The 26776-nt window shown below is 53.7% G+C and overlaps 3 protein-coding genes across 4 annotated transcripts in view; 2 read left to right on the plus strand and 1 right to left on the minus strand.

Annotated features, from left to right (window-relative positions):
* Nucleotides 1-12405, plus strand: part of CATSPERG (catsper channel auxiliary subunit gamma) — a 33010-nt gene extending 20605 nt beyond the window's left edge. Inside the window, exons 11-28 of the mRNA XM_011952515.1 lie at nucleotides 690-740; nucleotides 845-974; nucleotides 1874-1985; nucleotides 2885-3043; nucleotides 3127-3239; nucleotides 4031-4244; nucleotides 4597-4659; nucleotides 4764-4962; nucleotides 5098-5216; nucleotides 6342-6422; nucleotides 6512-6568; nucleotides 8585-8741; nucleotides 8938-9001; nucleotides 9110-9205; nucleotides 9492-9581; nucleotides 11441-11533; nucleotides 11628-11727; nucleotides 11994-12405. Of these exons, the coding sequence (XP_011807905.1) occupies nucleotides 690-740; nucleotides 845-974; nucleotides 1874-1985; nucleotides 2885-3043; nucleotides 3127-3239; nucleotides 4031-4244; nucleotides 4597-4659; nucleotides 4764-4962; nucleotides 5098-5216; nucleotides 6342-6422; nucleotides 6512-6568; nucleotides 8585-8741; nucleotides 8938-9001; nucleotides 9110-9205; nucleotides 9492-9581; nucleotides 11441-11533; nucleotides 11628-11727; nucleotides 11994-12260 (2165 nt within the window). The 3' untranslated portion in view covers nucleotides 12261-12405. The remainder of the gene's footprint in view (nucleotides 1-689; nucleotides 741-844; nucleotides 975-1873; nucleotides 1986-2884; nucleotides 3044-3126; nucleotides 3240-4030; nucleotides 4245-4596; nucleotides 4660-4763; nucleotides 4963-5097; nucleotides 5217-6341; nucleotides 6423-6511; nucleotides 6569-8584; nucleotides 8742-8937; nucleotides 9002-9109; nucleotides 9206-9491; nucleotides 9582-11440; nucleotides 11534-11627; nucleotides 11728-11993) is intronic.
* Nucleotides 12406-15320: 2915 nt separating this feature from the next.
* On the plus strand, nucleotides 15321-24793 carry PSMD8 (proteasome (prosome, macropain) 26S subunit, non-ATPase, 8). 2 transcript variants are annotated; one of them, XM_011952385.1, is made up of 7 exons: nucleotides 15321-16042; nucleotides 17249-17321; nucleotides 17441-17543; nucleotides 20204-20369; nucleotides 21896-21996; nucleotides 23104-23215; nucleotides 24222-24793. In XM_011952385.1, exons 1-7 carry the CDS (start codon nucleotides 15683-15685, stop codon nucleotides 24357-24359), a joined length of 1053 nt encoding a protein of 350 aa, XP_011807775.1. In that variant the 5' UTR covers nucleotides 15321-15682; the 3' UTR covers nucleotides 24360-24793. The 2 variants fall into 2 exon arrangements, with proteins under 2 accessions (XP_011807775.1, XP_011807776.1); XM_011952386.1 differs by having other exon boundaries at nucleotides 17441-17487; nucleotides 20325-20369; nucleotides 23104-24793.
* Nucleotides 24794-25316: 523 nt separating this feature from the next.
* Nucleotides 25317-26776, minus strand: part of GGN (gametogenetin) — a 2970-nt gene continuing 1510 nt past the window's right edge. Inside the window, exons 2-3 of the mRNA XM_011952516.1 lie at nucleotides 26387-26774; nucleotides 25317-25498 (exon numbers count right to left, since the gene is read on the minus strand). Of these exons, the coding sequence (XP_011807906.1) occupies nucleotides 25381-25498; nucleotides 26387-26774 (506 nt within the window). The 3' untranslated portion in view covers nucleotides 25317-25380. The remainder of the gene's footprint in view (nucleotides 25499-26386; nucleotides 26775-26776) is intronic.

A 26776-nucleotide genomic window follows, 5' to 3' on the forward strand; every position in this document is an offset into this window, starting at 1 on the left:
GCGCCACTGCACTCCAGCCTGGGCGACAGAGCGAGACTCCGTCTCAAAAAAAAAAAAAAAACAAAAATTGGCCAGGTGCAGTGGCTCACACCTGTAATCCCGGCACTCTGGGAGGCCGAGGTGGGGTTGGGGGGGCGGGGATTACCTAAGGTCAGGAGTTCAAGACCAGCCTGGCTAACATGGTGAAACCCTGTCTCTACTAAAAATACAAAAATTAGTCAGGCATGATGGTGGGTGCCTGTAAACCTAGCTACTCGGGAGGCTGAGGCAGAAGAATTGCTTGAACCTGGGAAGCAGAGGTTGCAGTGAGCCGAGATCATGCCATTGCACTGCAGCCTGGGCAACAGAGGGAGACTCCATCTCGGAAAAAAAAAAAAAGACGAGCTGGGCGTGGTGGTGGTGCGTGTCTATAATCCCAGCTACTCTATAGGCTGAGGTGAGAGGAGCACTTGAACCCAGGAGGCAGAGGTTGCAGTGAGCCGAGATCACACCATTGCACTCCAGCCTGGGCGACAGAGAGATCCTGTCTTGGCGGGGGGCGGTGGAAGAAACTCTTGAGGACTAGCAAGCCCGAGTGGGAAGCTCTTTGGAGGGTTTTACAGGAGGCTGAGAAGCAAACAACTTGCTCCGGCTCCAGGTTTTGAAAGCACAGAGCCTCAGGAGATTTTGCTGTGTTCTCCCCCCCGTAGCTAGTGATGACCTGGAACTTTTCTACCGCATCCCGGAATTCATCCCTGAAGGTAGGAGGGGAAGGCAGAGGTGGCCTCAAGGGCGGCTGTGGGCCAGGAGGGGCCCAGGTGACTCCACCTCACTGCTGTGTCCTCTCTTCCTCTGCCCCGGTCAGCTCGAGGATTGGAGTTCCTGATGATCCTAGGGACGGAGTCCTACACCGACACTGTAATGGCCCCCAAGGGCATCTCCTGTAACCCGTACAACCACCTGATCTTCATCTGGGGCAACTTTCTCCTGCAGAGGTGGGCCTCCACTGCTCCCGGGTGGGCCAGGCATAGTCTGTCTCCCCAGCACCTTTAGGGTGTGGACGCTTTCAACACCAGACTAGGCAAGTCTCACCAAGCCTTCAGAGGATGCCCAAATCCAGAAGTTACCAGGGCTGTGATGGGGAACACACTGTTAGGGTAGTCAGTGCTGGGACGAGGGGAGCCAATGTTTTAAAGCTGTGGGAGCCCTTTTCTTAAAATGAACCTTATATAAAGACCCAGCTTGTGTGAGCAATAGATGAGCAGTTTCTAGGGTTTGTTTTTGTTTTCGTTTTGGGAGTCTCGCTCTGTCACCCAGGCTACAGGGCAGTGGCACAATCTCAGCTCACTGCAGCCCCCGCCTCCCTGATTCAAGTGATTCTCCTGCGTCAGCCTCCCTAGTAGCTGGGATTACAGTTGCACGTCACCATGCCTGGCTAATTTTTGTATTTTTAGCAGAGACGAGGTTTCACCATGTTGGGCAGGCTGGTCTCGAACTCCTGACCTCAGGTGATCCTCCCGCCTCAGCCTCCGAAAGTGCTGGGATTACAGGTGTGAACCACCGTGCCCGGCTAATTGGTGAGCATTTTCTAGGGACAGTTTAGGATCCTCCCCACCCCAGCCACCCTCTCGACCGTCAGGAACCTAGGGGCCCCTGAGCCACTTTCTTGGGTGGCTGGCAAACTGCCAGGTTGGCCCGATGCTTCTGTTTTACAGATGGGGAGCTGGACACTCTCAAAGGGTTTGGGGTGGGGGGCGGGAGCTAGGATTTCAAGCTTCCTTTGCACATTCTTCCAAGCGGAGAAACTGAGTAAGTGGCTCCCGTGTTATTAGGCCTGGGATTGGGGGAAGCGGCTGTCCAGGATGCGCCTAGCTCTCCATCTCTGTCCCTGCAGCTCTGACAAGGAAAACTTCATCTACCTGGCAGACTTCCCCAAGGAACTGTCCATCAAATACATGGCCAGATCGTTCCGTGGGGCCGTGGCTATTGTCACGGAGACGGAGGAGGTGGGCTGCCCTGCCCCTCTCCCCATTCCCTCTCTGCCCACCCCCAAACCCCAGGGGCCTCTCTTTTCCCCTGTCAGAGTAAAGGAGCTAAGGGAAGGGGGCACCCTTGGGGACCCCGAGAAAGGGCAGTGAAGCTCCATTTATAGCTGCAATCCCTGGAACTCAGAGTGTCACCTCCAAAGTCACGCAGACCAGAGCTATAATCTAACGTTCAGAGGCGGCCCTCTTTCATCCCACAGTGCACTCGTTCACTTCATAAATATTGAGCATTTACTGTGTACCTGCCCCCTGTGCTGGAGAACACAGAGCGGTCAGGGCTGCAATGGGGAAAATGTTACCTATGGAAGTAGTATGGAATCTGGGGGATTGTGCATGTCAGGGAGGGCTTCATGGGGGAGACCACATGGAGGGGGACATCTTGGAGGCTGGAGGGGATCATCCAGGTTGTGGTTCAGGAAGGGGAGTGAAGGTTCCCTTCAGATGTATATGGAGGTGGGCATTAGTGCAGAGATGGGAAACTGAGGCCAAGGAAATGGTGAGACCCTGGAAGCTGCAAAGAGTGAGAAGAAAAAAGAGGTCTCGTCCCTAGGAAACGTGGCTGTTAGGGAGTGTGTATGTTAGGGATGTTTCGGTTACAAGTGTCAGAAACCCTAACAGACCAAAAACATTGAAAAACATGATCATAGTGTGTGAGGGCTGGAACCAGAGGTGATTGGGCTCAGGGAAGTAGAGAGATGGCACCACAGAGAAAAGGAAGGGGAGCACCCTTGGTCCCAGTAGAGGTGAGTTTGCAAACTTCATCCCTCAAACAATGGGGCCACCACAGTGGGCAGAGGGTGAGGTGGGATCACAGGACCCCATGGTCCTGACACACACACATCCGGCTGTCGTACCCACAGATCTGGTACCTCCTGGAGGGCAGCTACCAGGTGTACCGGCTGTTCCCATCCAAGGGCTGGAAGGTGCACATCAGCTTACAGCTGATGCAACAGTCCTCTCTCTACGCGTCCAATGAGACCATGCTGACCCTCTTCTACGAAGACAGCAAACTGTACCAGGTGCCTGGCGGGGCTATGCGGGGACATTGGGGCACCCCAGGAGGGCTGACCCCAGCTCACCTGACTCTGCCTTCCCCCTGTAGCTGGTGTACCTTATGAACAACCAGAAGGGACAGCTGGTCAAGAGGCTTATGCCTGTGGAACAGCTTCTGATATATCAACAGCACACCAGCCACTATGACTTGGATCGGGAAGGGTGAGAAGACACCAGACCATGACAGGGGTCTGAGGGCTCCCGGCACTGCCCTCCTGAAGCTACCGTTCTTGAGAGAGGGGAGACCAAGCTAACCCCAGTGACAGCCTCAGGGCTACGATGGCAGGAGTTCAGCACTTATGGAAGCTCAGAGGAGGAGCCGAACCTGGCCAGGGGGGAAGGTGCATCAGGGAGGGCTTCAGGGAGGAGGAGGTGTATGCACTGTGACAAGAAGGGTGAGGAAGGATTAGCCAAGTGATAAGGTGGGGAAGGGTGTCCCAGAACGGGAGAACCACCTGTGCAGAAGCCCTGATGGGAAGGGGGACGAAGTGAGCCTGGTGGTCATGGGGAGAAACTTGGACTTCATCTTGAGGGTCTTGGGGGAGCCATGGATGGGACTAAAGGAAAGGACTGCAGGATCGGATTTTACCGCGTGCCATGATGCCTCTGGTCGCTGTCCTGCAGAGGGTGGATCAGGGAGGCAGCTGGATTCGGGGCAGAGACAGGGCACTGGGGTGAAAGGAGGAAGCAGGAGGTAGAACAAAGATAAGAGGTCAAGTGGACAGGCAGATGGGGGACTGCCCGTTGAGCAGGGAGGACTCTGGTCTCAGGGATCGAGGGACGTCCAAGGGGATGTGTGAAGAGGCCTCGGGGCAGCAGGGGCTGACGCTGAGGAGGAAGATCGGGGCTGGATTCCATACGGGAAGTGGGTGAGGTGGGAAAGAGGCCTGCGGAAGCTTCCAGTGCTCTGGGTTCCTTAGAGCCAGCAGCCTTTCCCCTCTGCCGCTGCCCAGGGGCTACTTGATGCTCTCCTTCACCAACTTCTGCCCCTTCGCGGTGATGCGCCTGAGGAGCCTGCCCAGTCCGCAGAGATACACGCGCCAGGAGCGCTACCGGGCACGGCCACCGCGCGTCTTGGAGCGCTCGGGCTTCCACAACGAGAACTCGCTAGCCATCTACCAGGGCCTGATCTACTACCTGCTGTGGCTGCACTCCGTGTACGACAAGGTGGGCGTCTGGCGGCGGGCGGGCAGGCCTGAGACCGGACTCGGGGAGCGGGGAGCCGGCTTGGAGGGCGAGGTCTGTGGAGCCGAGCGCAGCAGGATTGTAGAACTGGAGGACTGGGGGGTGGGGTGCGTGGGGGCGTGGGGGCGGGGCCTGGCTGAAGCAAGACTTCCAGGGGAGGGTGTTGGAGGTGTGGCCGGGTTGAAAGGAGGGTCTGGGGATGCGCTGGGGTGTGTATCTTCTGCTCTGGGTTAGGGGCTGGCATTGAGGCTGGGAGGGGGTCTGGGGATGCCGCTTGCCTGAGGGCCCTCGCCCCGCCGCCCAATCCCTTTACGGTGCCGAGCTATCCCTGCAGCCGTACGCGGACCCGGTGCACGACCCCACTTGGCGCTGGTGGGAGAAAAAAAAACAAGACCAGGTAAGGCGGAGCGGATTGGGAGCCGGGGAAAGGGGCGGTGCCTGGACACCCCTCACCGTGCCCCCAACCCCGGCGCTGACTGCGCCGCGCATGCGGTACTCCAGGATTACTACTTCTTCCTGGCGAGCAATTGGCGAAGCGCGGGCGGCGTGTTCATAGAAATGGACAGCTACGAAAAGATCTACAACCTCAAGTCCGCGTACGAGCTGCCGGAGCGCATTTTCCTGGACAAGGGCACTGAGTACAGCTTCGCCATCTTCCTGTCGGCGCAGAGCCACTCCTTCCGGACGATGGCAGACCTCGGTCTGCGCGGGGCCAGAGTCACTCCCGAAGGGCAGGGCGAGGGCTGCTGGAATCTGGGAGCCTGGGGGGAGGGGACACCATCCGAAGGGCGGGGCCTGTGAGGGAGGCCTTAACCCCGTTTACTGTCCGGAGCAGGCACCGTTTTCCAGCTGCATAGCCAGGTAGACGTGGGCGTGGTGCTGGCCGACCCCGGCTGCATCGAGGCCTCGGTGAAGCAGGAGGTCCTGATTAATCGCAACTCGGTGCTATTTTCGGTGAGGCCCGGCAGGCAGCTGGGATCAAGGGAGGTTTTTTGTTTTGTTTTTGTTTTTGTTTTTTGTTTGTTTGTTTTTGAGACAGGGTCTTGCTCTGTCAGGCTGGAGTGCAGTGGCGCGATCACTGCATTCTTGGCCTCCTGGGCTCGAGTGATCCTCCTCCCTCAACCTCCTGAGTAGCTGGGACTGCAGGCATGCACCACAGTGCCCAGCGAACTTTTTTTTCTTTTTTTCTTTTGAGACGGAGTCTCACTCTGTCGCCCAGGCTGGAGTGCAATGGCACAATCTTGACTCACTGCAACCTCTGCCTCCCAGGTTCAACTGAGTCTTCTGCCTCAGCCTCCTTAGTAGCTGAGATTACAGGTGCACACCACCACACCCAGCTAATTTTTTGTATTTTTAGTAGAGATGGATTTTTACCATGTTGGCCTGGCTGGTCTTGAACTCCTGACCTCAAATGATCCGCCCACCTCAGCCTCCCAAAGTGCTGGGATTACAGGCGTGAGCCACTGTGCCCAGCCTTAACTTTTTTTTTTTTTTTGGAGACGGAGTCTCACTCTGTCGCCTGGGCTGGAGTACTGTGGCCGGATCTCAGCTCACTGCAAGCTCCCCCTCCCGGGTTCACGCCATTCTCCTGCCTCAGCCTCCCGAGTAGCTGGGACTACAGGCGCTCGCCACCTCGCCCGGCTAGTTTTTTGTATTTTTTAGTAGAGACGGGGTTTCACCGTGTTAGCCAGGATGGTCTCGATCTCCTGACCTCGTGATCCGCCCGTCTCGGCCTCCCAAAGTGCTGGGATTACAGGCTTGAGCCACCGCGCCCGGCGCCCAGCCTTAACTTTTTATGTTTTGTAGAGAGGGGGGTCTACCTATGTTGCCCAGGCTGGTCTCGAATTCCTGGGCTCAAGAGATCCTCACGCCTCGGCGTGAGGTGTGAGGTGTGAGGCATGAGCCACAAGCCACCCTGCACTTGGCCCCGTTAGCCTATTCCTGAGTAGAAAATGGAAGACTTCCATTCTCCTACCAGCCCCTATCTCGCCCCAGCTATGGGTTTTTTGAACTGTTTGTTGGTCTTTGGGGAGGCCTGTTCGCCCCTTCATTTCTGCCTCTCCCCTCCTTCAACCCCAGATTACGCTCAAGGATAAAAAGGTTTGCTATGACCAAGGCATTAGTGGACATCACCTTATGAAGACTTCCATGATGGTCAATGTGAGGTCCAAGCCTGGAGGGGAGGGTGCAGGATGGTGGGAAAGCCTAGGCCCACAGGGATCACCATCTTCACCTGCTCCTACCTGCAGGTGGTGGGTTCATCCGGGCTCTGCTTCCAGGAAACGCACTTGGGGCCCCGTATGCAAGTATTGGAGCTTGGGATACTGGGCCCTGGGAGGGGAAGGTTGGGGTCAGGTCTCAACAGGGCTAATCCCCTGAGAATCCCACTAATGCATTCATACTTTCCTTTCTTCTCATTCTTTCTCATCATTTATCCACCCACCCACTACTACCCATTAACTCCTTTCATTCTTTTTTTCTTTGAGACGGAGTTTCGCTCTTGTTGCCCAGGCTGGAGTGCGATGGTGCAGTCTTGGCTCACTGCAACCTCCACCTCCTTGGCTCAAGTGATTCTCCTGCTTCAGCCTCCTGAGTAGCTGGGATTACAGGTGCCCACCACCATGCCCAGCTAATTTTTTGTATTTTTAGTGGAGACAGGGTTTCTCCATGTTGGCCAGGCTGGTCGCAAACTCCTGAACTCAAGTGATCCACCTGCTTCAGCCTCCCAAAGTGCTGGGATTCCAGGTGTGAGCCTCCGCACCCAGCCTAACTCCTTCCATTCATTCATGTGTTCAGAAAGGGCCATCTCAGTTGTACAGGTTGCACACAAGCTGATGTGTTCCCTCTGATAACTTTTCTGCAGAGGGAGAATAGAGTGAGCAACAGGGACATTTTTTTTGAGACAAAATCTCACTCTTGTCCCCCAGGCTGCAGTACAATGGTGCAATCTTGGCTCACTGCAACCTCTGCTTCCCGGGTTCAAGCGATTCTTCTGCCTCAGCCTCCCAAGTAGCTGGGATTACAGGTGCATACCACCATGCCTGGCTAATTTTTTGTATTTTAAGAAGAGATGGAGTTTCACCATGTTGGCCAGGCTGGTCTCAAACTCCTGACCTCAGGTGATCTGCCCACCTCGGCCTCCCAAAGTGTTGGGATTACAAGTGTGAGCCACCGCGCCTGGCCTAGGGCCACTTTTTGCAATTGGCACAAAGGTGGCACAAGGGCTGGCCTGGCCCTGCCTTCACATCTCTCTCTTCTTCTGCCCACTCACACATTCCTCATTCAGTTCTTTGGGTTCTTGGTTCCTCACTTGCTTATATATGTGATATCGCTTTTGTCCGGGGCAGACACTGAGGCTCAGAGAGGTGCAGAGTAACCCAGGGAGCTAATAAGTGGTAGAGGAGGGGCCTGCCCCAGAGTTCTTGTTCTCACCCACTTCCCTACCCACTCCGGGGCACACAGATCCTGGTGTTCCTCTCTCCTGGCTTAGAATGACCTTGGGCAGTCAAAAGGGGTTGTAACAGCCCCCACCTCCTTAGAGTACATGAGATTTCATGTGCTAGACTGAATAAACAAGGAGGAAGTGTGACCGCATCACAGGGTGGGCAAGGGGGAATGTGGCGGGATGAACTTAGAGCAGTGAGGGGGCAGAGTAAGTGGGGCCTCATGGGCCATGGTACGTGAGCTGGCTCTTTGGGAGGGCTCCAAGCAGAGGAGGGACTCGAGGGTCCTCAGGGCCCATCTGGCTGCATGGGGGGGTGGACATCAATGAGGGAACTGGAAGTAGGGACACCCTGGAGGAGACAAGGCTGGACAAAACAGGGTGGAGGTAAAGGAGTTGGAGGTTTAGGGGAGAGAATGAGCGGACTCTGCGTCTTTTTTTTTTTTTTTTCGAGACAGAGTCCTGCTCTGTCAGCTGGAGTGCAGTGGCGCAATCTTGGCCTCTGTCTCCCTGGTTCAAGCTGTTGTCCTGCCTCTGCCTCCCGAGTAGCTGGGATTACAGGCATGCACCACCACACCCAGCTAATTTTTTGTATTTTTAGTAGAGAAAGGGTTTTGCTGTGCTGGCCAGGCTAGTCTTGAACTCCGGACTCAAGTGATCAGCCTGCCTCGGCCTCCCAAGGTGCTGGGATTACAGGCATGAGCCACTGCGCCAAGCCGTTTTAATGATATTAATGACCATGTTGCCCTTGGCAGTGAGGGAGAGCCAGGCAGTTGGTGGTGGTGTCTGTGGGAGGGGGACTGTCCTTCCTGCCCCTCACCTCTCCAGGGGCCTGAGGAGACCCTGGCCACTCCCATGAGCCTTTTTTCCTCCCACCGAGGGCAACCTGATGGTGCCAGTGTTCATTGGCTGCCCTCCAGGCAAGCGCCTGGCGTTCGACATCACCTACACTCGGGAATACAGCCGCCTGAAGAACAAACACTACTTTGACTGTGTTCAAGTGGACCCCGAGATGCCCTGCTTTTTCTTCCGGGACAGTGTGTGTCCAGTCCCTTCCCCTGCATCGTTCACTGTCCTCTTGCCCCCACCACTTTGCGCTCTCCCTCCCCACTCCTCTGCCCACAGGCTACCCACCCTCTTTCCCCCGGCATCTCACTTTCCCCCTTCTCGGTCCTCAGCTTCTCAGGCCAAGCTAATTTCTTCTTCCCGTCTCAACCTCCTCCAACCCCATAGTTTTCTACCCCTTCTTCTTGATTCAAGATTTGGTGACAGGAGACTCCGGCAGTTTCCAGGGCAGGTAAAGGCGTGGCCAACTTGTAGCTAGGGCAGTTGGAGGGAGTGGAAGGGGATGGGTGTAGGACCCCAGACCCAGAGACCAGTCCGTGTGCACTTCTGTCCCTGGTAGCTACGTGCTGCTGGTGGTGGGTGGCGGGCCCACACTGGACACACTCAAGGACTACAACAAGGACGAAATCTACCGCTTCAACAGCCCCCTGGACAAGTAATCCCCGTGGGGCCCCACGCGGAATAGGCCTTGCTTCCCCTGGAGGCCTTTCCCACTTCCAAGCCAAGCCCACCTCCCAAGCCCCCGCCTCCGCATCTCAGGCCCCGCCCACAGTGGGGCTCTTAGGATCCCACAGGCAAACTCCTGCAGGGCCCCCTAACACCACGCACATAAGACCCCGCCCCCTGCACCCACCTCTGGCCTCCCTCCACACTGACCACTGAGGCCATACCTCCCCCACACCCCCGCCAACCCCTGGCTGAGATGACCTCGTCCTGCACAGGACCAACAGCCTTATCTGGACCACGAGGACCAAAAGGACCACCAAAGACTCAGCCTTCCACGTCATGTCCCATGAGAGCCCGGGTATCGAGTGAGTGCGCAGCCTGGCCCTCTTGGCCCCCATCTATGGGTAGTCCATCAGGCCCACCCATCCTTTCTGCCCCTAGGAGGCCTCTTGATCCCCAAGTCACACTGACTGCCTTTGTGTTACTCAAATGGGGCTGAACTTTGCACAAGCCAAAGTCTCTGCCTGCAATGCTGCTCCCTGCTCTCTTCAGGCCTTAGGCAGATGCCCCTTCAGCCAGGAGGACTTTTCTGTTTCAGGATGGGACAATTGTCCCTTCGTGGCTCCCATGGCCTCCCGGGGCTCTCCCATCCCGCCCCTGAGTCCCCTACCTGTGCGTCCCCATCCTAGAGTGGACAGCCCTGGGCAGTCACTGTCTGGTGGGGGGTCGGTCTGTCCTCCAGAACTGGGTCCTGAATAGACTCATAAATTTGTTTTTATTTTTATTTTTGAGATGGAGTTTCGCTCTTTGTTGCCCAGTCTGGAATGCAGTGGCACGATCTCAGTTCACTGCAATCTCCACCTTCCAGTTTCAAGCAATTCTCCTGTCTCAGCCTCCTGTTTGTTTATTTTTTCAGACAGGCTCCCTCTGTAGTCCACCAGGCTGGAGTGCAGTGGCACAATCTCAGCTCACTGCAACCTCTGCCTCCCAGGTTCAAGCAGTTCTCCTGCCTTAGCCTCCCAAGTAGCTGGGATTACAGGCACCCACCACCACGCCTGGCTAATTTTTGTATTTTTAGTAGGGATGGGGTTTCACCATGTTGGTCAGGTTGGTCTTGAACTGTTGACCTCAGGTGATCCTCACACTTCACCCTCCCAAAGCACTGGGATTACAGGCACACGCCACCATGCCCGGTTAATTTTTGTATTTTTTTTTTCTAGTAGAGATGGGGTTTCACCATATTGGCCAGGCTGGTTAACATAGCATTTATTGAATGAAATAATGAAATAATGAACAAATGAATAAATCAATTCGTGGCAGGCATTTATTGATATTTGAATGGGGGTATTAATGAATGAATAAAACAATGGAGAAACAAATTCATATATAGGGGCTCAGTAAGTTTCATTCAATGAAAGGAAAAAAATGAAGCCATGAGCAAATGAAGGCAGTGAATGAATGAACAACTTGCGCCTAGTAAGAATTTAACCTGCTCTATTTTTTTATTTTTTATTTTTATTTATTTTTTTGAGATGGACTCTTGCTCCGTCACCCAGGCTGGAGTACAGTGGTACAATCTCAGCTCACTGCAACCTCCGCCTCTTGGGTTCAAGTGATTCTCCCACCTCAGCCTCCCGTGTAGCTGGGATTACAGGCGCACGCCTCCACACCTGGCTAGTTTTTGTATTTTTTAGTAGAGATGGGATTTCACCATGTTGGTCAGGCTGGTCTTGAACTCCTGACCTCAAGTGATCCACCTGCCTCGGCCTCCCAAAGTGCTGGGATTATAGGTGTGAACCACCGCGCCCGGCCTAACCTGCATTTATTGGATAATGAATAAAGAAGGAAATAAATGAAAGATGTGACTTTGTACCTAGTAAGTGCTCAAGCTGTATTTATGGGATAAAGGAATGAAGGGAGCAAAGAATGAATAAGGAGTTGGCACATGATAGGTACACAGCCTGTAATCTGGATGGATGCACAGTGACAGAGGAATTGACAGATGGAGGCGTGAAGGCAGGAGGAAATGAATGAGTAGACGGCCTGTGGCACAGTAGGCGTTCAGTCAGCATGATTGAATGAGTGAATGAAGGAACGAATGAAGGAAGGCATGAGATTGCACCCATTTGGTCCTCACCGAGAGTGTTGGGGTGGAGGAAGAAATTGGGAGTTGGCACAGACTAGGCGTGGTTGGTAGCACAACTGCCTGATCTTTGGCTCGCAGGTGGCTCTGTCTGGAGAACGCCCCATGCTATGACAATGTTCCCCAAGGCATCTTTGCCCCTGAATTCTTCTTCAAGGTGTTGGTGAGCAATAGGTGAGCCAGGCAAGTGGCCCAGGTGTGGGTCAGGGGCTGCCCATGGAATGCCTGGCTTCTCCTCTAATCCTGGGTCCCCTCCCAACCCCCGCAGAGGAGTGGACACGAGCACCTACTGCAACTACCAGCTCACCTTCCTGCTGCACATCCACGGGCTGCCACTCAGTCCCAAGCGGGCCCTTTTCATCCTCACGGTGAGTGGTTGTCCAGGAGCTGCCCTGCTGGGTGGGCAAGGGCCCACGCCTCCACACCTATGCTTGCTGTACTTCGCTAATTCATTCCTTCATTCACTCATCTGGTCATGCCGACTGAACGCCTGCCATGCCACAGGCTGTCTACGCATTCATTTCCTCCTGCCATCACGCCTCCATCTGTCAATTTCCCTGTAACTGTGGATCCAGATTGTGGACTATGTACCTTATCATGTGCCAACTCCTTATTTATTCTTTGCTCCCTGCAGGTGTCAGTCAGTGTGTTTGTGGGCCTGGTGATCTTCTACATTGCCTTCTGCCTCCTGTGGCCCCTCATGGTGAAGGGCTGCATGATGATCCGGTGGAAGATAAACGATATCATTGCCTCAGAATCCTACTACAGCTACGCCTCCATTTCTGGAATCTCGAGCATGCAGTCTCTGAGACGTTCCAGGATGGGCTCCGTGTTCAGCTCCAGGATGACAGAGGACAGGGCTGAACCCAAGGAAGCCGTGGAGAGACAGTTGATGACCTGAGTCTGCCGTGTGCCCCAGCCCCCAGTCACTGTCACACCTTCCCTATGAGGCCCATCTTGAAGATGCAGCCTGTCACCCAGCTCAGACCTCTGTTTTGCTTGATGTTTACTTCTCGTTCAGACTCAAATAAAGCCTTTTTTCAGGACCAGCTGTGGGCCCTCTTAAGAGCTGGAGTTCAGAAGGTTTGTACCAGCATAGCTGCACATTAAAATATCATAAACCTGGCTGGGCACCGTGGCTTATGCCTGTAATCCCAGCACTTTGGGAGGCGAAAGCAGACAGATCACTTGAGGTCAGGAGTTTAAGACCAGCCTGGCCCACATGGTGAAAACCTGCAACCCTGTCTCTACTAAAAATACAAAAAATGAGCCGGGCGTGGTGGTGCATGACTGTAATTCCAGCTACTTGGGAGGCTGAGACGGGATAAGCCCTTGAACCTGGGAGGCAGAAGCTGTAGTGAGCCAAGACTGCGCCACTGCATTCCAGTCTGGGCAACAGACTGAGACTCCCGACTCAACAAAACAATAAAAAAAATCAAAAACCTTCTAGGCCACCTGTTAAATAGTGGCTTCTCTGTGTGCCTGCTGGCTGAGCCCCTCCCCAGGGTGCCCCAGACCTCCCTGTGGTCCAGCAGGATCCACAATCCAGGCCCATTGCTATGGCCGACCATCTGCTCTGATTATTTAGTGTTAAGTATTTTGAATGTCAACACCTATCTAATGTCTTAAGGAGGGGACCCTGGAGATGTCAGAATTCTTATTTTAGTTGCAAGTAGCAAGTATTTCCCTCAAATGGTCTACATGAAAATGGTAATTTACAGGCTTCAGGTAGTTTGATCCAGAAGTCCCCAAGGTCCACAGGATTCAGCCTTCATTTCTCTGTAGTTTTTTCTTCTCTGTCCTCCTCTGAGTGCAGTCTCTGACCTCAGGACAACTCCTCTCACCATCTGAGGCTAGTTATACAGTCCATAATCTGAATGGATGCATAGTGAACAATGAATTGACAGATGGAGGCAGGAGGAAATAAATGAGTAAAAAAATACCCTGTTGCATGGTAGGCGTTTGGTCAGCATTACTGGATGAATGAATGAAGGAGTGAATGAGGAAAGGTATGAGACTATGCCTTGTTGGTGCTCACTCAGAGTGTTGGGGTGGAGGAATAAATTGGGGTTGGCATCGACTAGGCATGGTTGGTAGCACAAAAACCTGATGAAACTTGACAATAACAAGAGTTGGCAACACTCATGTGTGTAAGATCTGTTGGCTAAGGTTGTTTCCACCACCAAGATTCTATTGAGTCACCTCATGGTCCAGATGAACACATCATAATCCTGTATCAGCCAAGTCAACATGTGATTTGAATATCACCATCTGCATTTCCAGCCAAGATAAAGTGACAGAGACTGGATTTCCCCTCATACTTGAAACTATTTATTTATTTATTTATTTATTTATTTTTTGAGACGGAGTTTTGCTCTTGTTGCCTAGGCTGGAGTGCAATGGTGCAATCCTGGCTCACTGCAACCTCTGCCTCCCAAGTTCAAGTGATTCTCCTGTCTCAGGCTCCCGAATGAGTAACTGGGATTACAGGCACCCACCACCATGCCTGGATAGATAATTTTTCGTATTTGTAGTAGAGATAGAGTTTCACCATGTTGCCAAGCTGGTCTCAAACTCCTGACCTCAGGTGATCCACCCACTTCAGCCTCCCAAAGTGCTGAGATTACAGGCGTGAGCCACCACACCCGGCCATCATTTTTGTTTAAAACATTTTTTAACGCCACTTCTTTCACATATTAATTTACTCATTAATTCAACAAGTATATTTCTTTCTGTTTTTTTTTTTTTTTTGAGCCTGTCACCCAGGCCAGAGTGCAATGGTGATCTTGGTTCACTGCAACTTCTGCCTCCCGGGTTCAAGTGCTTCTCCTGCCTCAGCCTCCCAAGGAGCTGGGATTACAGATGCACACCACCATGCCCGGATAATTTTTGGTATTTTTACATTTATTTATTTATTTCTCTGAGAAGGAGTCCCACTCTGTCACCCAGGCTGGAGTGCAGCAGCACGATCTCAGCACACTGCAAGCTGGTCTCCTGGGTTCAAGCGATTCTCCTGCCTCGGGCTTCTGCGTATCTGGGATTACAGGTGCGTGCCACCACGCCCAGCTAATTTTTTTTTGTATTTTCAGTAGAGATGGGGGTTTCGTTATGTTGGCCAGGTTGGTCTCGAACTCCTGACCTCACGTGATCTACCTGCCTTGGCCTCCCAAAGTGCTGGGATTACAGGCGTGAGCCACCGTGCCCGGCCAACAAATATTTATTGACTGTCTACTAATATTTGCCAAGCACTGAGATACTGGGAATTCAGTGGTGAAGGAAATCGTCCCGCCTCCACGGAGATGACATTCTAAACAGTGGAGACAGAGAGTGAGAGCCGGGTTTGAGAAAAACGTGCTGTCCAGGGGCAGTGTCTCACACCTGTGAATCCCAACACTTTGAGAGGTCGACGCAGGAAGATCGCTTGAGCTCAGGAGTTCGAGACCAACCTGGGCAATATGAGTCTCTACAAAAAATTTAAAATAACATTTTTTTAAAAAGAGAGAAAAAGCGATGTTGACTGTTCAGGTGTAATATCAACCAATGGAGGAAGGAGAAGTTGGTATAAGAAGCTGTGAATACTGGCCAGGCAAGGTGGCTCATGCCTGTAATCCCAGCACTTTGGGAGGCCGGGGCCCAGGGAATTACCTGAGTTCAGGAGTTGGAGACCAGCCTGACCAATATGGTGAAACCCGTTCTTTACTAAAAACACGAAAATTAACTGTATGTGGTGGCACGTGCCTGTAATCCCAGCTACTTGGGAGGCTGGGGCAGGAGAATCACTTGAACCCAGGAGGCGGAGGATGCAGTGAGCCAAGATCGCTCCATTGCACTTCAGCCTGGGCAGCAACAGCTAAATTCCGTCTCAAAAAAAAAAAAAATTGTGAATCCTTCATTTACATATGATATTTAAAGCCATAGAGCTGGATGAGTTTTGTTACTAGTTCGTTCATATAAGCTTGGGAAAAAGTTGTGGAAGGATGCATTGAAAAAGAGACTGGAGAGGGATCCCCAGGTACACATCCTAGCTATTAGTCCGTTGGAAGGTTACCCAGCCTCTCTGTCTATGAGTATAACACAGCTCTCCAAATGGCACGACATCGCCACCTTTTGGCTGGAGACGCTGCCCCGAAGGCGGAACCTTCAGGACAGCTACGTAGCGTCCCGAACACTCAGACTGAAGCCAGGGCAGCCATGTTCATTACTGGAACCGTGAGGTCGGTGGGGAGGGGGGGCGGCGTTGAGACAGCAGTCATTTTCAGTTAGGGCAAAAGCCGACTTCCGGTCACCATCTTGAGTGACGACAGAGGCGGAGCTCCAACTGACATGTTCATTAAGGGCAGGGCTCCGAGGGCGCCACCTCGAGAGCTACGGCGGGCTACCCGTGGCGGGCGGAGGCAGGTTGTAGCCCCGCCCCGGGCCTTGGGCTCCACCTCTCGGCCCCACTTCCGCCGGGCGAGCGTCTGTAGGCGGCGTTGCAGTAAATCGGGCGGTCGGCGTGCCGCATCACGCAAGATGGCGGCCGCGGCGGTGAACGGGGCGGCAGGGTTCTCCAGCTCCGGGCCCGCGGCGACCTCGGGCGCTGTCCTGCAGGCCGCGACCGGCATGTACGAGCAACTCAAGGGCGAGTGGAACCGTAAAAGCCCCAATCTTAGCAAATGCGGGGAAGAGCTGGGCCGGCTGAAGGTAAGGTTGGCAGGCCCAGGAAACCGAGTGTTGCGGGCGTGGGGGGCGCTACGAGGTGTCTGGACCCAACCAAGTCCCGGGCCGCGGAATACACCTCGGTGCCAGCGAGACTGAGGCGGGCGGGGGGATCCGACGGGGCGAAAGATTTGGAGCAGCCAAAGTGGCGGCCCAGAGGGGGTCAAGAAGCGAGAGAGGACAAGGCGCGATGGTTCACGCCTGTAATCGCAGCACTTTGGGAGGCCGAGGCGGGGGAGCATCACTTAAGCCCAGGAGTTCAAGATCAGCTTGAGTAACAAAGCGAGACTCTTGTCTCTACAATTTTTTTTTTTTTTCTTTAAGTGAGAGATGACTGGAATGGACCTACGCGGGCGTGGTGGGGGAATGATGGAAAGACGGGATGGCAGAATGAGTGAGGGGTTAGAGTTTTGGTGCTTGGAGGCTTAACTGGTCGGAGTGGCAGGACTGGGGTTCTTTTTTTTCCTGATGGTGGAGTCCAGGCAAGACCAAGTGGGAAATGAGGACTGCCCAGAATGATAAAAGAATGAGGCTGAAAAGGTGGACTGTGTAGAGGGTGTGTGGTTAAGACCAGGCTGGGTTAGGATCTGAGAAATCTGGGACTTAGGCTCGCATCTGTGGGGAGAGGGGGCAGCCTAGTTGTGAAGGCAGGACTGAACCTAGAGAAAATATTCTTACAAGTAGAGAACAAGAATACAGGGCTCAGAGTGCTTGAGAGCAAGTATGTGTTGGGAGGGAGTATAAATCCAGTGGCTTGGAACAAGCTGCTGAGTCTGCTAAGGAAAGATGTATGGGCTGAACTGTGTGGGGAGATTTGGACCTCCCCCTCCCAGATACAGATTTTGGGGATAGCCCATCTACCCCTTCCCCAATAGATGGTGGGGGAAGATCAGCCACGAATGGAATGTGCTGGTGCCCCCCCCGCCGTGTGATTCCAGTGGGTCAGGCACTGAGTGTCCCTCCTTGTTTCCCCAGTGGGGCTATTAATAATTGTAATGTGATGTAATCTTAAATGGGCATGTGTTGTGTGCTCAGGCCCTGTTCTGAGTGCTTTATGAAAAAGGACTCTTCATGAGTCAGGATGATGGTTAACCCCATTTTCCAGGTGGGAGGAACAAAGCGTAGAGCAGGTAAGTCATCTGTGTTTGAATTCCCATCTTTTAATTCTTCCCTCCCTCCCCTCCCCATCAGCTAGTTCTTCTGGAGCTCAACTTCTTGCCAACCACAGGGACCAAGCTGACCAAACAGCAGCTCATTTTGGCCCGTGAGTGTCACTGGGGTTAGTGGGGGGTGATGATCAGGAGGTTATGTCAGGAATGGTAGCAGTGGTGGTTGGGGAAGAGACTACAGTCACCTCCTGAGAGCTCACTCTGTCACCCACAGGTGACATACTGGAGATCGGGGCCCAATGGAGCATCCTGCGCAAGGACATCCCCTCCTTCGAGCGCTACATGGCCCAGCTCAAATGCTACTACTTTGATTACAAGTGAGAATGGGTCCTGCCCCCAACTGGGGGGTGGTTGCATGGCAGCTCCTTTATCTCTGGAGCTCTGGCCACTTGGGTCCTCTTTCTTCATCTGGGAACTCCTCCTGGCTTAGTTCTGTCCTCAGAACTAGGGTCAGGAGTTGGCTTGGAGGTCCTGAGACTTGGCTTGTGTGACCCAGGCTTGTAGGTCTCTAGTTAGTCTCCCCCTATCCATTCCCACACTGCACCCCCTCTGCCTAGTGGGGCTGCCATCACCTTTCACTTGTCGTGGCCCCAGCCTTGCCCCTCTGACTCAAACCCCCGTGGCAGCCAGCAGGATCATGTAACACTAAAATTTGACACTGTCTATACCCTGCTCAGAACCTGCATGGCTCTTCATGGTCCTCAGGCACAAGACCAAGTTCTTTCCTGTGGCTTCCAGTCCGGTCCCAGCTCCGACCCCTCTGCCTGTGCCTGCCCGTCCCAGCCCTTTCTCTCACTGGACTGTGAGCTTTCTAAAGGCAGAGCCTGGAACTGTCTCAGTTACTGCTGTGTCCCTTGCACTGCCTACCACAGGGCCAGGCCCAGAACAGGGACTCACTGGATATGTGTTGAATGTAAAACTGAATGATACCTGCACAGATTAATGATTGGGAATTTGACATCAGATGAACCTGGCTTTGAAATGTCCAGCCGCTTCCTGATTATGAGGTCTTGGGCAAATGACTTTACCTCTCTCACTTTCCCCGTTAAAGTAGGGAGTGGTGGTTCTTTTATTTATTTATTTTTGGAGACAGGATCTTGCTCTGTTGCCCAGGCTGGAGTGCAATGGTGCAGTCATGGCTCACCACAGCCTTGACCTCCTGGGCTCAAGCGATGCTCCTGCCTTAGCCTCTCAAGTAGCTAGGGCTACAGGTGCACACCACCACTCCTGGCTCTTTTAATTTTTTGTAGAGATGGGGGGGTCTCACTTTGTTGTCCAGGCTGGTCTTGAACTCCTGGCCACAAATGATCCTCCTGCCTTAGGCTCCCAGGTTGCTGGGATTACAGGTGTTTAGTCATTGCACCTGACTCCAATAACTCTTTTTTTTTTTTTTTCTTTTGAGATGGAGTTTCACTCTTGTTGCCCAGGCTGGAGTGCAATGGTGTGATCTCGGCTCACCACAACCTCCGCCTCCCAGGTTCAAGTGATTCTCCTGCCTCAGTCTCCCGAGTAGCTGGGATTACAGGCATGCACCACCACACCTGGCTAATTTTTGTATTTTTAGTAGAGATGGGGTTTCTCCATGTTGGTCAGGCTGGTCTCGAACTCCTGACCTCAGGCAATCCACCCGCCTCAGCCTCCCAAAGTGCTGGGATTACAGGCGTGAGCCACCATGCCTGGCCAGTAACTTTTTTTTTTTTTTTTTTTTTGAGATAGGAGTCTCACTCTGTCACCCAGGCTAGAGTGCAACAGTGCGATCTTGGCTCACTGCAACCTCCACCTCCCACGTTCAAGTGATTCTCCTGCCTCAGCCTCCCTCAGCCTCCTGAGTAGCTGGGATTACAGGTGCCCGCCACCACGCCTGGCTAATTTTTGTATTTTTAGTAGAGATGGGGTTTTGCCAGGTTGGCCAGGCTGATCTTGAACTCCTGACCTCAGGTGATCCACCCGCCTCAGCCTCCCAGAGTGCTGGGATTATAGGCGTGAGCCACCGCGCCTGGCCAGTAACTCTTAATGTAATTATAGCTAACATTTTGTGTTTATTTGGGCCAGGTATTGTTCTAATCATCTTACCTGGGTTGAACCATTTAGTTCACTTAACCCTTGTTCATTCAACCCATCTCTACAAAATGGATACTGAGGCCAGGCATGATGGCACATGCCTCAAACCCCAGCACTTTGGGAGGCTGAGACAAGAGGATCGCTTGAGTCCAGGAGTTCCAGACCTGCCTGGCCAACATGGCGAAATCCCGTCTCTACAAAAAATACAAAAAAATTAGCTGGACATGATGGTGTGCACTTGTAGTCCCAGCTACTTTGGAGTCTGAGGTGGGAGGATAGCTTGAGTATGGGAAGTTGAGGCTGCAGTGAGCCTGAGTGACAGAGCGAGACCCTGTCTTGGAATTGGGAACAAATAAAAGGGCCGGGTGTGGTGGCTCACACTGTAATCCCAGCACTTTGGGGGGCCGAGGTGGGTGGATCACGAGATCAGGAGTTCGAGACCAGCCTGGCCAGCATGGTGAAACCCCATCTCTACTAAAAACACCAAAAATTAGCCAGGCATGGTGGCATGTGCTTGTAGTCCCAGCTACTTGGGAGGTTGAGTCAGGAGAATCGCTTGAACCCAGCAAGCAGAGGTTGCAGTGAGCCAAGAACGCACCATTGCACTCCAGTCTGGGCAACAGAGAGAGACTCCTTCTCAAAAATAAATAAATAAAAGGATACTGTGGTGATACCCAGTTTATACTTTGGGAAACTGAGGTTGTCATTTCACTGAAGTGAGGTCACTCACTTGGATCAATATGACTTGTAAGTGACTTATTCATGCATCTTTGGGCCACAGTTTCCTCATATGAAAATCCTGATACCTCTTCAGGGAGATGCATGGGGCAGTCGTGAGAATTCCTGGAACGTGGGGTAGAGGGCTTGCTAGGCCTCTAAATCCTCCTTACCCTGCTTCCCCATCCCACGTCCACAGGGAGCAGCTCCCCGAGTCAGCCTATATGCACCAGCTCTTGGGCCTCAACCTCCTCTTCCTGCTGTCCCAGAACCGGGTGGCTGAGTTCCACACGGAGTTGGAGCGGCTGCCTGCCAAGGACATCCAGACCAATGTCTACATCAAGCACCCTGTGTCCCTGGAGCAAGTGAGACGGCAAGGGGCAGGGGAGGACCTGGCCAAAGTGGGTGGTGCAGGGGTGGCCTCAGGAGCGCTTTCCTGAGGAAGTGGCCAGGGTTCGCCCATCTTTCCACCCATGCACCCATCCTCTTGTTTGTCCAACAAATACTGAGTCCCAGCTGTGTGCCAGGCACTGTGGGAGGTTGTCAGACTGTGCAGTGAGCCAAGCAGGTGAAATTCGTGATCTTGTGGTGATGACATTGGGGTGCAGAAGCAGATAGTAAGCCCGAAGAGTGAGTGGCCCGTGCAGTCTGTCAGATGCTGAGTACTGTGGAGAAAAGGCAGGAAGGGGGGTGGAGAGGCAGGGACGGGGTAACATTTATCTCGGGGAGTCAGAAGGCCTTACTGAAAAGGTGAAATTGGAGAAAGACTTGAAAAGGGTGAGGAACTGGCTCCTGCCTGTAATCCCAGCACTTTGGGAGGCTGAGGCAGGAGGACAGCTTGAGCCCAGGAGTTCAAGACTGCAGTGTGCTGTGATCACACCACTGTATTCTAGCCTGGGTGACAGTGAGATTCTGTCTCTATTTAGAAAATAAATAAATAAAAACAAATTTTTTAAAGAAAAGGGTGAACATGCACAGTGGCTCACGCCTGTAATCCCAGCACACTGGGAGGCCGAGGCGGGTAGATCATCTGAGGTCAGGAGTTCGAAACCAGCATGGCCAACGTGGTGAAACCCCATCTCTATAAAAATATGAAAATTAGCCGGGTGCGGTGGTTGGTGCCCATAATCCCAGCTACTTGGGAGGCTGAGACAGGAGAATTGCTTGAACCCAGGAGGCAGAGGTTGCAGTGAGCCAAGATTGTGCCACTGCACTCCAGCCTGGGCAACAGAGCAAGACTCTATCTCAAAAAGAAAAAAGAAAAGAGCGAGGAACTGAACCCTGTGGACAGCCAGGCAGAGGGACCAGCCAATCCAAGTGTCTTGAGGCAGCACCATGTCTGCTCTGTTCGAGGGACAGCCAAGAAGGCGGTGTTTTTGGAACAAAGGGAGCAGGGCCAGGGCAAGGCCTTAGGACCTAAGGTTGGGAAGTTGTTCCTGGAGCTGACATTTTATGGGAGGATTTGGTCAGTAGGGAGAGGATGGGAGAGAGAGCAGGTAGGGCAGGCAGCACAGTTCATACAAAGGTGTACAGGGATGAGCCTGAGGTGGAGCCAGCCCTGTCTCCCTCCTGGAGAATAGATGGATAATTGGACAGTGGATGAGATAATGAGATGCCAGCCCAGAGCAGGCTTGGGGAGAGGGAGGGAGGGAGGAAGAGGGTTGGGGGCAGAGAGAGAGAGTCGTGTGTGTGTGTGTGTCTGTGTGCATAAACCAGCAAGGGCTTTCTGGAAGAGGGGGTACCCAGGGAAGGGGTGTGGCTGTGTGGCAAAGGGTGTTCTGGCAGGGTAGGGATTACAGGGGCACTAGGAGTATGATGAGGCCCACACAGGTAGGGCCCTTTGCAGCCTCCTCTTCATTCTCTTCTCTTTCCCCTTTCCCGGTCTCGGCAGTACCTGATGGAGGGCAGCTACAACAAAGTGTTCCTGGCCAAGGGTAACATCCCCGCCGAGAGCTACACCTTCTTCATTGACATCCTGCTGGACACCATCAGGTGTGTGGGGGGCCCGGGCCCTGTGGAGTTTGGAAAGAACTTGGGCTTGAGCCAGACAGCTTTGAGTCTGAATCTCATTCCAGCCACTGGTTGTCTGGGCAGGCTAGGTGTGTTTCTTATCCTCCTAGCACCTCAGCTCTCCTTTTCAGTGAATTGGGCCTGCTTGTGGGATTGTGGATAACAGCTCTCATCTCACCGCCCTTGGCTGTTGACACGTGTGGCCACATGTAAACCTGAGCATGGGCTTGGCTCAGCAGGCAGGGACTGTGTGGCCTGTCTTAGCCCATCTTCCGTCTTAGACACCCATCCAGTGAGTCAAGAGACTTCACCGGCCACTGAAACTGTGGACCCTTCAGTTTCCCCTTCTCTAGAATGGGTTGACCAAATCCCAGCAGCCCCTTGGGTTGCTGTGTGCACAAGTGACATCCCACGGGCAGGTGGATGTGACATACAAATGCCTTGAGGAGTAAAAGGGTGTCGAGGTGGTGGCCGAGCTGGTTCACTAGGGCAGAGCACCAGATCAGAATGAGTTTCTGTGCCTTAGGTGGCAAAGGTGAGCCCAGAGGCATTTGAGTGAGGAGTGGTGGCCAGTACCATTACCCACCATGTGGCCTAAGTGATGTCAGAGGCACCCCTCCCTGTCACTGGCTTTTCCCCAGAGCTAACCCCCTCCCCCTCTATAGCGACTTAATTCCTTGCTCTTTTTCTACTTTGGTGGTGTTCATGGTGCCTTTGATGGGTACAAGGAGCCCCTCAGGATCTATGAAGCGGGGTGCAGCACCCTGGTGATGGGTGTTATGAGAAGAGGTGCCCTCATGTGAATCCCAAGCTGGGTTTCAGAGCTGAAATCATGTGGCTGGCAGTGAGATTCAGAGTGTGGGCCCAGGAGTCGGAGAGTTCAGTGGGGATCTCCTGTGGCCCTTGCTTGCTTTGTGAGTCTGGTCAAGTTTCTCCCGCTCTGAGCCTTGATGAATAAAACAGGGCCCCTCCCATTCCTGCCATCAGTGCTGAACTCCAGGGTCAGAGCTGACATGTGTCAGGTTTGGGGGAACAGGTCCTGGGCGGTTGTCGATGCTCAGTAATGAGGAGCTTCTCATCTTCCCCAAGGGATGAGATCGCTGGGTGCATCGAGAAGGCCTACGAGAAAATCCTTTTCACTGAAGCCACCCGGATCCTCTTCTTCAACACACCCAAAAAGATGACCGACTACGCCAAGAAGGTGGCTGGGGTACAGGGCAAGGGGCCGTGGGACCAAGGGGTGAAATCACTAACAACAGTGTGGGGTGGCTTAGAGGGACACTGGAACAAGACTGCTCAGGTTTAAGTGCGTGACTCTAGGCAAGCTGCCAAAGCTCTCTGAGCCTCAGTTTCTCTATCCACAGAATGGGGCTAGATACATAGGATGAGCTTAGCACTGGCACCAGCTAGAGGTGGGCAGAGGTAGACGCTGCACGCATGTGGCTGCTGTCTTTATCAAAATTTCTTAGAGGTGGCAGCTTTTTCTGCAAGACTTTGCTTCATTTGGTCTCAGGCGTTTGAGCACGAGCAATGCTTGGTGTTGCAATAGGAGGGCTGGGACCAGGCTATGGAAGGTGAAATTGGGTGGGCGCAGTGGCTCACGCACACTGAGGTGGATCTTCCCACCTAGGCTCACTCTGGGAGGCTGAGGTGGGAGGATCACCTGAGGTCAGGAGTTCAAGACCAGCCTGGTCAACATGGTGAAACCCCATCTCTACTAAAAAATACAAAAAAATTAGCTGGATGTGGTGGCGGGTGCCTGTAATCCCAGCTACTTAGGAGGCTGAGGCAGGAGAATTGCTTGAACCCAGGAGGCAGAGGTTGCAGTGAGCCAAGATCACACCATTGCACTGCAGCCTGGGCGACAGAGTGAGACTCCGTCTGGAAAAAAAAAAAAAGAAGGTGAAATTGAATTTGAGCGATGGTGACAGCTGAAACTATCACTCGGGCCAAACACTATCCTCCGTGCTTTAAAGGTGTTGATTCACCAAATCCTCACAGTCGACCCAGAGAGGTGTGTAATTAGGGTCCCAGTGTCAACACAGAGAAACTGAGGCACAGAGGTGAAGTTACTTGTCAAGAGTTGGGGTAGAGTAGGGTTGGTGAGAAAAGACAGTATAGGACATGTGGGCAAATGCTGGCTCCATAGGGTGGGGACGGAGCCTTTGTGACCACCCTACCCATCTCTGATCCCTCCTTTCCTGCAGCGAGGGTGGGTCCTGGGCCCCAGCAACTACTACAGTTTTGCCAGCCAGCAGCAGAAGCCAGAAGACACCACCATTCCCTCCACAGAACTGGCCAAACAGGTCATCGAGTATGCCCGGCAGCTGGAGATGATCGTCTGAGCCCACCGGGCACTGGGTGGGGCAGGGCATGAGTTATTTAAAACAGTTACACTGCAGGGTTTCGTCCAATAAAGGTGGATTGACGTTCCCTCTTCCAGGCCCTTGTCTCCCCAGTTGGGATGGCAGAGAGACAAGTTCTTATCTCTGAAGAACTTGGAGGTTTTGGGGCACTCAGGGGTTGGAGTTAACACCCTCCAACTGGGTAAGCCTCTGTTTGGTGGGCATTGCTCAGGGCCTCAAACACAGACGCCCACTGTAGGGCCCCAGCAGCACTGTGGCCTGCAGGAGGGCATGGCCCCAAGTAGGGGGACTGTTCTAGCCAGCTGTGGACACAGGAATGCTGGGCCAGGGTCCAGATTTTTTCAACAAAGCGGGTGAAGTGTCCTATTAAAAAGAATAAATGTTGGTGATGAATTAAATGATTTTTCAAATGATATGTGAAATGGAACCCGTCTGTAGGCTGCCAGTTTGAGCCCTGTGCGGAACAAAAGGTGTGGGCCCCGGTGTGGGCTTGTGGCTCCCACCCTCCCTGAGCCGGCGTGTGATAGAGGACCTCCCCGCACACCCCTCAGCCTAGGTTTCCTGCCTTGACATTCTTGGGAAGGTGTTCAAGGTGCAGGGTCCAAATCTGGCTGAATCCCTTGTGGGATGTGGAAATTTCACAAGTGTTCCAGAGTTAGTTTTCCCAACTGTAAAATGGGAATGATCGCTCCTTTGCAAAGTGGTTTGTGCTGAGCTTGTGAGCTTGGTACCAGGTCAGCTCAGAATTGGGGCTTATGGATTGAGGGGAATCAGATCCCCCCTGCCCTGGGCCCATCAGTCTGGGTGCTGGGTGAATGGAACCTCAGTTACTGCTGCTCTGGTCCAGCCTCCCGATTGTTCCCAAGATGTGCTTTAATGGCGAGCCTGCCCTGCTGTACCCTACCCACTACCTTGGCAAGTGATTGACAGGCTGCTGGCATCTGGGTTGGTTATTTTATTGTCATAGAGGGAAAGGTGGAGAGTGTTGAGCCGACTGCACTCAGTTGGAATGGGTGGCCTGCAGGTCGTAGTGCTCCAGCCCGGCCACCAGGGAGCCGGCCAGCTTGATGGTGGCAACCCAGGGTGGCTCACCCAGGTGGTTGGTGGGTGTGCTCAGCCTAGAGGGGAGGATAGAGTCAGCAAAGCCCGGCAATGTGACCAGGCCCCTAGCCCTTGTAGGGCCTCCCTGTCCCCATATGAATAAAGAAGCTTCTGAAGGCCATATTGGAATATCCCAAAGGCAGTTTAGGGCAGGGCTGTGTCCACCTAATAGGAAAGGGAGCTGAGGACTGGAGAGTGTCATAGCTAAGCCTCAAGAGGTCCAGGGCAGTCTCCCAGTGGTTCAGCATTCCCAGGAGCCAGGATCAGACCCCAGTGGCCAGATCTGGTGATTCAGTGTGGGTAGCGGGTAGCTGGAGGATGCAGTGTCCCCCTTGGATGAGGGACTCAGGAGGAGCCTCCCCAGCACAAGAGCTGGGACGTCAGTGCCCTCTGGTGGTGGAAGCCTTGAGTCCCAGAGTCAGGAGAAGTTGCCAGAGGCTAGAGGGGTCAGGAGTCCAGGGCTGCCCCTGTGGCCAGTAACGTTGGAGGCCTGCATCTACCCCCATTTGGTTCCAGGAAGACAGTCATCTCACCCCCATCCCTGAGTGGCCTGGGATGTGGTCCTCCTTGATACCCTCAAGGATAGGGTCAAGGCAGTGTATAGGGTCAGGCCAGCTGGGACCAGCCTCCCTCTCTGATGGCTCCAAGAGAAGTACAGGAGGGCCAAGAATCCACTTAGGTATCGGATGCCATAGGGCTGGGCCAGGGTGTCCCCTTTCCCGTCAAAGGTCAGCATGGGATCAAGGGTCCTCTTGGTCCTGAAGGGTGGAGCTCAGCTAGGTTTGAGATGTGGTGGAGAGGAAGGACACGGGTCATTCTAGGGTCAGGAAACCAAAGGGTTGAGTAGGACTCTATCCAGCAATCTGGGGTTCGGCACCCTCCGGTCCCTTCTCCCCTCCTCTCACCAGGCAGAGACGTTGCGTGGCAGGCGGCGATGGCGTGGCTGGTGGCGGCAGTAACACTTGCAGGGACAGGAGTTAAGCACCTGGAAGGGCGGCCAGTGGCGCGCAGCGCGGGTGTTAGCTGCCCCAGTCTGAGAGGCCCCGCTGCCACCACCCCCTCCACCGCTGCTGTCCGGCACTGTAGCTGTAGCTCCTTCACGAGGACCATCTCCAGGCAAGCCATCCTCACGGGTTGCGTCCCGGGCTGCACGGGAACCCTTGTTCCTGCGCGTGCGGGTCTTGATGAGTGCAGCCGCGGGTGCGGGCGCGGACACAGGCGGCGAGGGCTCAGCCATGGTGGGAGCTGGGGATGGGGATGGGGATGGGGCCGGGGCCGGGGCCTGGTCGGTGGCT

This window comes from Colobus angolensis, unplaced genomic scaffold, assembly GCF_000951035.1.
Source record: "Colobus angolensis palliatus isolate OR3802 unplaced genomic scaffold, Cang.pa_1.0 Scaffold34, whole genome shotgun sequence".
NCBI classification, from domain to species: Eukaryota; Metazoa; Chordata; class Mammalia; order Primates; family Cercopithecidae; genus Colobus; species Colobus angolensis.